General features: G+C 46.0%; 1 protein-coding gene across 1 annotated transcript in view; it reads left to right on the top strand.

The window, feature by feature from the left end:
• The window catches only part of LOC101846796 (cerebellar degeneration-related protein 2), a 40,831-nt gene that overhangs the window by 23,200 nt on the left and 5,543 nt on the right, over window positions 1-12,088 (top strand). The window contains exons 2-4 of the mRNA XM_005092606.3: window positions 7,418-7,530; window positions 7,911-8,059; window positions 8,982-9,604. Coding sequence (XP_005092663.1) covers window positions 7,418-7,530; window positions 7,911-8,059; window positions 8,982-9,604 — 885 coding nt within the window. The remainder of the gene's footprint in view (window positions 1-7,417; window positions 7,531-7,910; window positions 8,060-8,981; window positions 9,605-12,088) is intronic.

Below are 12,088 nucleotides of genomic sequence, written 5' to 3'. Positions count from 1 at the left end.
AGCGCAAATTGAGAGAGAGAGAGAGAGAGAGAGAGAGAGAGAGAGAGAGAGAGAGAGAGAGAGAGAGAGAGAGAGAGAGAGAGAGAGAGATTGTACCTCTTCTCATTAATGATATTGATATTATCCCAATGGTCTCGAAAGCGCCCAGACTGGGCATCAGCTGTCTTCTCCCTGACAGCCTCTGACAACACGTTATGAGCACCGGTACAAACCTCTCACCGACAAGTAAAATTGTGTATCGGTTCTCACCTCTAACCGACACTTTATGTATGTACCGGTACACATCTCTCACCGATACGCTATATTTATTATGTACCGGTACACACGTCTCACCAGTACGTTATATATGCACCGGTATACACCTCTCACCGACACCACCTACAACACACAGAGCCCATTAAGAACGAGCAGCTCACATACACTGCCTCTCCTTTTTGTATAATTATAAGGCCAACTTCAGAATTCTCGTCTTGTCTTAGATCGCCAATGAATGTTAAACCGAAAGCAACCAAATCTTAACTTTTTATTTGATACTTAGAATTTAGATATCTATTCCATTAGTGACCGATGCCAGATGGATTGGCGCGTTTTAGTAGTGATAGCGCAGGCGGGAGAAAAGTGCATGGAATCGTCCCCTCAGTGTTTCGTTGACTCACGAAACGCGTTACACTGTACAGGTTACAACTATAAGAGCAACATTACTGCTCGCTCTTGATTTGTATATCATGTATATATCATAAAACATTGTCCCTGTTTTGGGTCCCAGCTCTTCCCACACGCCCGCTCTGATATAGATAGCCCCCTGCCCGCGTGTGGGGGACATGTCAGTGTGTAGCTGTGTCCAGAAAAACCTGTGCTGTGTGCGCCGTATCGCCCGCCGGCTGCTGAATTAATGAACGAACTGACTTGTGCTGGACATCTGAGTCCCCTGTATCATCGTGACAACACAGAGGGTGTTTATTCCACGACTATCCTGTGCTTAGTAGACATAATTCCTCAGTTTGGAGTCGGCGGTACCTGTTGTGTTGTAGTTGACTTCAAGGAGATTTTTTCTCCGTTCTCCCTGTGTCTCTTCACAATGCCCTTGATGGACTTTTTTGACGCTTGGATTAGAAGAGATCTCTGAGAGAAGAGAGGTGGGAGTAGGAGGAAGAAGAGGAGGTGTGGAAGGAGAAAAAGGGCTGGAGTGGGAAGCACACACAGCCCCCGTGGTCTGACATGGGCGACTCAGGTAAGACTAGCAATTGTTATTCGTATCTTTTGTCCTCAGGAAACGTGCAGTCCCACACAACCTGGCTGTGTTTCTGTGACCGGGGGAGATTTTTTTTATTGAGGTTTGGGTTGAATAGATAGGGAAAGGGTAGAAAAAGTGGGCAGAGTAGGGATGTTGTGGGTGGAATAGGTCCCCACTGTATCTCTAAAGACTTTTATTTAGTAGCTATTTAGTATAGCGTTAAGTTCACACACAAACATAAATACAAAATTCACCAACTCAGCACTTAAAACAGTTCCGCATAATAATTTAGTTGAACTCCGAAACGACACTGCTTGCCAGTGGTTAAATTATGCGCCACTGGTTGGTCTAACATATTTACTTTCTCTCTGTTGTTTCAGTCAATCTTCCTTGTTTTTATCCTGTGCGAAATTAACGTTATTTGTCAAGATTCTATGTGCTTCTCTTTACTCGCACAAACAAATAGGAGAGGACATTGTTGTCAACCCCCAGAGTTCACCTATATCACCGGGCAACGACACGGAGAACCTGTGTAGATGAACCTAATGGCCGTACATTAACCCCACCCCCACCCCCACCCTCGCGTCTCCCTTCCCCAACCCAAGTAGACCTACTCGGAGAGAGATTACAATTTCTTTTTTCGTGTGGACACGACTTGCCATAAAAAGTCATTCTGAAACTTTGTGGCGAAAACCAAAGAATTTCCTGGCGTTTTTTTATGTTGGTGTTTTACCCCCTCCCCCTCCCAATCCCTTTGCCCCATCAAAGAATATAAATATATGAATGATAAATAGATAAATAAGATGAAAGAAAAAAAACCCATCAACACAACTAAGACTACTAAGAGAGTTTGGGCTTCGACCTTACCTGTCAGAGCCAACCCGAGGTGACTTCAGCAGCAAGGCGAAGATACTTAATACCATCGGATTCGAACCCAGGGCTTTATGAGGGGCGGCGAAGAGCTCAAGCGCTACACCACAGACGTTGGTTTAGTAGTTCTGTGCTAACTTGTTTTGTTTGGGTAAAGAGAAGCACTTTGCCACAAATTCGGTCGTTTAGTGTAGGGTAAAAGAAGACAGACAGTGCCTGCAGTGTCCAACAGAGAGAAAGAAAAAAAGTATAGAACTTACCTGAGGGTCCCTCAAAAACACGCGCGGGAGGCTCTCTTGGCCAAGAGGTTAAGGTGTTCGCCTCTCATTCAAAGGTCCCGGGTTCGAATCTGGGTAATAACGGAAAACTTTTGTTCTCTAAAATTGTCTCTTTTCACTTTCTTTCCTTCTCTTTTGTAATATTCTGTTGTCTGCTTTCGTCTCCACTTTCTTCCCCCACCCATTCACCTCCTTTGACCCTTCCACTGGGCTCCTGCACTTTCTGCAGCCTTTCTACTGCTACTCCTTGGCTCCTTCTTACTGCTGTCTTTCAGCCACACCCCTGATCTTCTGGAAGGAAAGATATACACATAGCCTTCTCGGACAATGGCGAAACATCTCGGAGGTCCCGTGTTCAAGCTGCGCACGTTAAAGATCTCTTGGTGGTCCAAAATCGATAAGAGTAGGCTTCGGTCGCCACCCGGGCAAAATTCCAAATTTCCTACCGATTGAACAAATGTTAGATGTGGCCGCGCGCTCATATGACCTTATGCAGTTGCCGGAGCCGTAAAACACTCACCGAAATAAACCAACAAACAAACACAACCACCCCCCCAAACAAAACCCAAAAAAACCAAACGCACTCAGACGTGCAATGTTGTAGTTGTTGTAGCGGGTGACCCGTGTGGGTACGGTTAGCCAGTACTGCACTGCAACAAAACAATTGGCCAAGGTGAGTTGTGGGCAGTAATAATAAGAGAAGCCTACCGCACCGACGCTTCAAAATCGTTCTTGTTACGACACTATAGAACCAGACGCTCGTCAATTTGTGGGCGTACATTAGTATAGAGTCTTTGGTATCATTTTATTATTATTGAAGCTCTTCTGTATATTGTTATTTGCCTTTCTTTTGGTTAAACAATACCCATCTATCTTGAATAGAAGTTTAGAAATTAAATTGTGATTGAAGGAGGTGGGGGTCGCCTGATGTCAAAGATAACGCTAGCGCGAATGATACCACATGAGGAGACGACTTGCCATAAAAAGTCACTCTGGAAGTTTGTGGTGTAAACCAAAGTCCTAGCGTTTTCTTTTTAATGTCGGTGTTTTAACCCCCCCCAACCAAAGATATTAAATACATGAATAATACCCAAAAAAATACATAAATAAGTAGAAGGGACTACCAAAGCTTGGATGTCCGTGGAAACTGTAAATTAAAATATTCTTTGATATACATAGTTGATAGGTGTAAATAAGCACTGTTGCCTGCCAGGCTGTGTTGTGCAGTTGGCCCGGGAATTCGACTTACAGTTACAGTCGGAGGGAAATAGGGCTGTGGGGTGTGATGGGACTTTTCCAAATCCAAGATAACCCATGTGTCTGGCTTTGCCGATACAGAAGTGCCAAATTATTAATGAATGGAGTTGAGACAGCTGGAGAGAGAGAGAGAGCGAGAGAGAGAGAGAGAGAGAGAGAGAGAGAGAGAGAGAGAGAGAGAGAGAGAGAGAGAGAGAGAGAGAGAGAGAGAGAGAGAGAGAGAGAGAGAGAGAGGGGGGGGGGGTTGGGAGGGAGGGGAAACCTTTTGTCGTTTTTTGACAAATTTTTAAAGTGACAAATTGACGCGCTCTTCGGTACTTTGATTGCATGCCTTTCAGGGATCGATATTCCACGTTTTGGGAGTGAAGAGTAAGCGTCGTTTTACAACACAAAGAGAAACAGAACCAAGGGTAGATCAAAGCTTCGCACATGACTGTGAAGACCCTATTTCTCTTCTTGTTTGCTGGTCCGAAATAATTTATTTCTGGGTCAAAGATAACTCCTTTCAACATCGCCCGACTCGATCGCCTGAAACTGAAAACAAACACGTTTGTTTTTGAGGCGATCGAGTCGGGCGATCGGCCCAACCAGCCGATCCCATCCGTAGTGGGCTCCCCGTATTAGATTTCTGTAAAGCAGATGCCGGGCTGTGAGCTAAAGACTGAGTTGATGACCGTTATGCGCAACCTGAACCGTTTGGAAGATCCAGATATTCTTAGATCTATATTTTTCTTCGACGGTCATTTCAAGAGTGCAAATGGTCCATCGATTTAAAGTTCAACTATTTAGGAGACTGTCTGGTTGGACCCTGCAAGTCAGGTGGTGTTCCCCCTTTGAGGGCAAGGATGGACCATAGATACAGTCCCTTGTACTTGTCAGAATGTAGTAGACGCATCTCATCTCATAATACCGGACTCGTAATCGTGAGCCTTAAGCCCCGGTTACACGCAACGATAAATAGTATCAGATTCGTCGTATGGGAGAACTGTCCGTTTTATCGAACTGTGTTGTCTGTTTACACGTTCCAATCTATTGTCCAGTTTTCTTTCGTTCGAGGAGATTCCTCGTCATAAAGCCAATCCCTGTGCGACGACAGCGATTTGCCTTCACTCTATGTGAGAGTTTCGAGCTCTGGACCTAATGAATGAAAGGCGAACACTGTATCTCGAGATCACGAGACCCCCCCCCCCTCCCACTTTTCCCTGTACATTTTGATATAGCAGAAAAGTGTCTTTAGAAAAGGGTGGCCTTACTGTTGGCCTACCGTGTTGTGTGCAGAACCGGAAGCTTTGACTTGACTGCAGATGTGCAACGCACCGAGTGACCTTGATTCAGTTTCACCTTTGACGATCAACTAAACAATAAAATAACTAAAATATACATACAAAGCACCAAATCATGGTCTCCACGAGCTATTTGGCTTTTTTGTACGTTGATTCCGAATATGAAATCAGTTTTTACCTACCATAATTATTTTAAAAAATTTGAGTCCTGAGTTTAATTCTGCGCGGCGGCAAATTTCAAAGTGAATCTACGTCACAGCGTGTCTCCCTCAAGTGTGACCGTGATCGCACGGAAAATATCAAGCAGCGCTTGATTTTTCGACCGAGTCTCCAAACCATCGTTCAATCGTCCAAATTTTGTACAATTTTGTGGTTACAACTAATACGGGGTGCCCACTTCGGCCGATCGCCCGACTCGGTCGCCTCAAAAACAAACGTGTTTGTTTTCAGTTTCAGGCGATCGAGTCGGGCGATCGGCCCGATCCAGCCGTAGTGGGCACTCCGTATAACGTTTTATCGTATGATCGCTAGACCGTCCAGTTTTTGTACAATTTATCGCTACGTGTAACCAGACTCTCTGGTGTAACCGGGCCTTTAGCTCGGTCCGACGCTGTGTCCTTGGGAAAGGCACTTTACACGAATTTCCCACTTGGCTCGGTCCTTTCGGAGATGGACGTTAAATTCAGAGGTCAGGCCTCTTAAATAACCTAATAGTGTTGATAGGAGCGTTAAACCTATAACACTAAAATTGACCTTAGTGTTTGTAGTGGCCTGTCCATACAACACCCAAAAAGGCTTGGAGATCATAAATACTCCATTTCTCTGTCAGACACTGACCAATGCATGTTGTTATCTGCATTCTGAGCGAGTAGAAGTTAATAAGCAGAAAACAGTGACAAAATGGGAATATTATTATAGTGAGTTCGTTGTTAATGGAGGGAAGGACATCGCCGTTCTCTCGGGCTTGACTTTCCATATTTCATGGTCCGCTGACAGATGTCAATCCCTTAAGTTCTTCCTTTTTGGTCCAGCGGACGGTGGGTTTGAATCATGCGCTGCCCTATAGACACGGGACCTCGTCTTTTCCCCCCACTCGTGAGCGACCTACCACTCATACCCCACAACGTCCCAATCATAGGTGGCATGGTGACCTTGTTCTTACTGAAGGTCTTCTGTTCCGCTCTTTTTTTACGCCGGTCGGCCGTCCAGGGGTGCACCGTTAGCTCAGCTGACAGCATGCTGGATTATGAAACGGATGACCGTGGCTCGAGTCCCTAACGAGGCGTTCGGAACGTGGGTTCTTTTGGGGAGTTTGAAGGCTCTCCACCCATTTTGTGCGGTCCTACCGAGGACGGACGTTAAATTTGCAGGACCCGCCTCTTAGATAACCTTACAGTGTACAAAAGGGCATCATCCTAAACAATGATCAATGACAAAGTAAACGAAAATGCAAGCGAAAACCCAACACAGACCGAAGTGCTTTCTTTTCTGACATTGTGACAGGAACCACTCAACAGGGAGAAGGTGTTCTTTTTGTTATAAGGCCAAAGAAATTAATGTCACAACATGGACACCTAGAGACGAGGTCTATGACCCCAGACTCATTTTGTTTGTTGGTTGTGTATCCCCAGACCTGCAGCAACGGTTTGATCGTTTATTTCTATAAATAATAATTTTCTTTTGTTGTTTCTTCTGGATCTTGCCCTTTTTGTGCGTAAATGTATTGGTAGTGCCGTAAAACTCGTGTCAATCAATCAGATTGTGTACTAATGGCCATAATTGTGTTGATGTGCTTCTATTTACTCAAACACTTTACTTTTCCAATCCAGCGGCCATCTGGGGTCTAGCCCTTCGGCCTGTATCTACTCAAACACAAACAGTAATAGTCGGGCACGTTGCCTTTGATGTAGAAGTCATGTATTCGATTCGTGTAAAACATACAGGTCAGCAACTACTCAATCAACCCCTGCATGAAGGGGCCATCATTGTGCTTGTTTGCTACTGCCATCACTAGGAAGAATTGAAGGCCAACAAGGCACAGGTAGACCCAGAGCAACTTATTTGAAAAGCCTGTACAGATGGGTGACGGGGAAAGATCAGGAAAATATAGCTTTGTTGAGAGCATCCAAGCAAAGGAATGAATGGCGAAGCATGATCGCCGATGTCTGTCCGTAGATCTGGCACTTGATGACATGGTATATCTGGGGTTATGTTCCTCTAATGTTGTCTGTCGTTTTGTGTTTCTTTTTTGTGTGTTCTATTTCATCTTGTATTCTTTGTCCCAGCATCTCCCTTTTCGTTGTTTTTTTGTATTGTTTATATTAATTTTTATAATATTTCTGGTAATTTGGTCAGGTTTGACACCCATAGTTTGGGGCATAGCATATTGTACCGGGACAGGGCGCTCGTGAAAACCTTCTTTCCAAGTGATCGCAGTTAATTCGATTTGGGCGTAAGCATTTTCATCACCTTTTTTTTTTCTTTTTTCTTTACAGACCTCCAGCTGGCCGCCGAGCTGGGCAAGGCGTTGCTGGAGAAAAACCGAGAACTAGAGTCTCAGCTGGTCCAGCAACAGAGCACAAGCCAGGACCAAGTACTCGAGATACAGGTGAGGCCAGGTTTTCCTGTCAGTCATTGTCGCCGGATAGGTTCAACGCCCATGTCGACACTCTGGGGTTAGGTAAGAGGCGACACCTCCGAATTAAAAGATCAAGCTGAATGGGTGGAGAGTCTGAAAAACTCCGCAGAACAACCCAAGTTTAGAACGCCCCTTTAGGGATTTGAACGAGGGCCATCTGCTCTGTATAATGTAGTTCAGCATAATTCCTACAGAGATAATGGTTGTGCCCTGACCAGGTCTGCGATGGAAAGGATGGCCTGTCTTATTGTGTCAGTAAATTTCTCTTTCTCCTTCAAATGCCGCTTTTCTTTACGACCCCCTACCCCCACGAATATTAACCCCTTGACCTTTCCCTCCTCCTCCCCCAGTACCTCAAGTCCCAGCTGGACACGATGCGGACAATGACAGAGTCCCGGAACCGGATCTACGAGGAGGTGGACCGCACGGCCCAGGACCTGGAGAAGAACAACCAGAAGTTGACCATGGATGCCAAGGCGGACCGACAGAAGATTGAAAAGTAAGCCAGACAAGTACAGGACGGACTGAACAATGAGTGTATTTTATTGGAGGTATTTTACGCTTCCATCAACACAGTCTTGACAATATTATATAGGAGAGGGGCTTTGACGTTGAATGTTATTGCCAGCCCGGGGCAGGGGGTGGGGGGGGGGGGGGGAATACAACGTCCCTGCAGAAAGATGAAGATATTCGATAAAAATCTAATTTACATAGGTATCGAACTCGGGTCTTCCCTGACACCGATGACAGAAGTTGAAAAAGTAAATCATGCAAGGCAGAAAGTCAGAAGATTAAAACAGAATGTCAATAAAGTGCCCAGAAAAATATATCACACAGTTTTGACAGACAGATGGTTGAAACGCAAGTCATATAAGATTGGCAGATGATGGGAACGTATTCCATAATGTATAATTCGCCTCCTCCTCCTTCTTATCGACGTTTGTGTGGTATAGCGGTTATGCTCTTTCCCATTGCCCGCAGAAGTCGTAAGTTTGATTCCTATTTAAGTGTCCCTCTCAACCCAGGTTGACCCTGACTGGCAGGGTTGAAGCAGCCCACCCCCTAAAAGATCTCAATTGTAATGATAGGGTCGTAAGGCATTTACTGCTACAGTTGTTCCTTTCCCCTCTTACTTTTCTTGTTTGTTTGTTTTCTAAAGAAAAAAAGGAGGAGTAGGGGGGGGGGGGCTGAGTTGGCTTTAGTAGGCCGTATTGAAGCCGCCATCCTTCTAAATGAGTGTCTCAAATTATCCGGGGGCTGCGTGGGGTAGAGTCTGGATCAGCTTGGGCCACTTCAAGTTTCTTACACATAAAAAGGTGTTAGTATTAATTTCTTTAAAAAGTACAGCCCTCTGCCTGTTTTCGGGCTTACACAAAACCATTATTCACCCCCCCACCCTCTCCCCCATATCTCCCTCCCAGGCAGGCCGCTCTCATCATTCAACTCGAGGAGAAAATCGACGACCTCGAGCGGAAACTGGACGACGTGAAGGCGGCGGAAAAGAAAGCCACAAAAAAGGCGCCCGAGAAGCGGCGCACGTCCAGCCTGAACCGACTGAGTCTGAGCGACTCCAAACACCAGGGCTCTGGCTTCTACTTCGAGAACCTTGCGTGGACGCACACGGACCAGTTCAAAAACATCCCGCTCAACCCGTACGAGTTTGAGATCCGCAAACTGCAGGACGCCGTGCAGCACCTCAAGGTCCAGCAGACGATAGACAGAAGAAAGATGGAGGACCTGGACGTGGAGTGCTCGGTGCTGATGGAGGAGAACCAGAGCCTGGAGAAGAAGGTGAAGGTGCTGGAGACCAAACTGTCCGAGGCCATCATGATCCAGTACGAGCTGGAGCGCCAGAGGGCTAGTCCAGACATGATGTCCAAGCGGTCAGTGGCCAGCTCGGCTGACCCGGAGGTGGACATTCACGACGAGCTGCACGAGCCGGAATCAAAACTGCTGGGAGAGATCGAGCACGATGACCCCGAGCTGAGGTCAGAGGCCAAGGCCGTGAAACTGGAGTCTGGCGGCAGTCTCTACAGCAGCACAGGTGAGTAGTGGCCGTGTGTATGAGTGTGTGTGTGTGTGTTTGTGTGTGTGTGTGTGTGTGTGTGTGTGTGTGTGTGTGAGTGTGTTTTACTTTTATTTTTAAAATTCTGTGTTTTGCTTTTTTTTTTTTTAAGACTGCTCATTCTTTTAAACATCTGTTGTTATTTTTTAAACCTGGTGCATGTATTTTCAAATATTTTAGAATTCATTTTGTTCTTTCAGTGTTTGGGGGGTGGGGTGGAAGGGGAGGGGTGCCGGGTGCCCACTGGCTGGTCCTACCTTTGTAGTGTATCCCTTTATTGAGTCTCTCTTAGTCTATCTGTTTGCCTGCCATGCTATTTCCCCGGCTCTGAATGGTCGGTCGTGACCACACCAGTATTCACTGATCTCTCGTAATGATAATAACGGGTAAGGATGTGAAACATAAGGGTGAGGGGGGATGTTGGTAGGATTTTTCCGACTGCTGGCAGATATATTCCAACAGATGTTCAAACCTGAATGTGTCAATAGTTGTGCATTGTGGTGCCAAATCTATCCCGAGGGAGTCGTTCACAATTTTCTGACATCGTCTTCTGTGGTGGAGGGGTTAAGCGCTCCGCTGTCAAATGCAGAAGACTCTAGTTCGATTCCTAAGGTGGGGGGGGGGGGGGGGGGTTATTGAGTTTCTCGGTCTTTCTGCTTAAAGACGTTGTACCCCTTTCAGCCCACCCCCGGGGTGGTGCCACTGACTGAAGTGTCTTTAGGCCGTTCCCAAAGGGGGGACATTTCTCGTTCATGCAAAGTAAAATTGTGAATGGGCTGATTCATCGATGTCACGCTCATAACTGTACCTGATCTACAACAGGGAACTGCTGCGTTTTCTTTCCTTGTCCTTACTATTGTCATTTTCCCTCTACTTCTTTTGTATGTTTGTCACACTCTTTTGACCCACTATTTCCGGGGAGCCTTGATAGTCGAAGCAGATTTTGTGCTGTTGAAGCTAGAGAGGTGAGCAGAGTAAGTCTGATTCCCTGTAAGGACTTCTCTGTTGACCTCCACCCCTTGGCGCTCATATGACGTTATGCAGTTGCAAGCGCCGTAAAACCCCTACTAAAACAAAACAAAACCTCTCAGCCCGAGACGGGCAGGGCGAAGCTCACCTCCTACATTATCTAAATTGAGTCGATGGGGCATAGCACACTTACATAAAAACCCAACTTTTGGCTCCTGAAACTAAATAACATAAAATTTTTCTCGCATCCGCTTTTTCGAGCGACAGGCTCCGGATATACAGGGGCGGGCGAGGTGGGTGGTTGGCGGGTGCTCTGGTGTGGTTTGTTCCTTCTTTCCCATCAAACATTTGTCGTCCTTATCCCTTCTTCTTTTTGTGCTCTCTTGTAACACCTCTAATCAGCTGAGGCATTTATATGACCTTGTTGTGTTGCAAGTGCCGTAAACTCTTTCTTGAACTTTAAAAAAAATAAAACCACACCCCCCCAAAAAAACCCCACACAAAACAAAAACAAACGGGCCGGGCATAAGAAGAAGGGCTGAGTGGGACTACAACAAAAACTTTTTTTTTTGTCTCTGGCGTAAAAAAAAGTACCCAAACGGTTATTTGAGGTAATTGTCAGGTTCACTTTGGGTTTTTAAAAAATCTAGCACCGACTTCAACTTGGTCTGAGAAAGTATGTTTTTTTGTAGGGGGGGGGGACCAAATGGTCGACCCTGTCTTAAGATTGACCAGTGATCATGAACAGCCATCGAAAGAACATGTCTTATCGCCAACGCAGCGTCGGGTGGTTGACAGGTACTCTGGTGTGGTTTGCTTCTTCTTTTCTATCAAACATCTATCGTCCTCATCTCCCCTTCATCTTTTTTATGTTTATCACTCTCTTGTAACACGTCTAACCTTCTGGCGCTCATATGACCTTATGCTGTTGCGAGCACCGTAGAACCTCTACTAAAACTTAAACGACTTCACCTTGGATTTGGTCTCAGAAAATATTTTTTTTTGTAGGGGAAGGGACCAAATGGTCGGCTCTGTTTTAAGATTGACCAGTGATCATGAGCAGCCATCGACAGAACATGTCTTATCGCTGACCGACGCAGCTTGCTGCAGCTGTGCGGATTCCTACCCCCGGCGTCCGGTTTTGCGAGGATCGCTTCCTGGGGCGCTCACCGGCCTTTCTCGGTTATTCTGATGTTCCCTGGGTCAGTCTTATGAAGCCCAGGTGAAACCAAAGACACAGACAAGTACATCAAGGAGGCTGACAGTTGGGCCATCCATTCTTGCTAAGACCATAGAGTTATCTCTGCCTATAGTGTACATGTATGGCTAAGACATCGAAAACACGGTGGGAACGCTGGGGCGGATCTACGCCAGTTAGAAAAAACAACGGGTGACGGCAATGTTGCACCCAGCCCAGTCACAGATTCATTTTCTCTCTCTCTCTCCCTCTCTCTCTCTCTCTCTCTCTCTCTCTCTCTCTCTCTCTCTCTCTCT

Source organism: Aplysia californica, unplaced genomic scaffold (genome assembly GCF_000002075.1).
Source record: "Aplysia californica isolate F4 #8 unplaced genomic scaffold, AplCal3.0 scaffold00049, whole genome shotgun sequence".
NCBI lineage: Eukaryota > Metazoa > Mollusca > Gastropoda > Aplysiida > Aplysiidae > Aplysia > Aplysia californica.
Note: the sequence above shows the minus strand (reverse complement) of the source record. Positions and strands in the feature narration are given on the sequence as shown.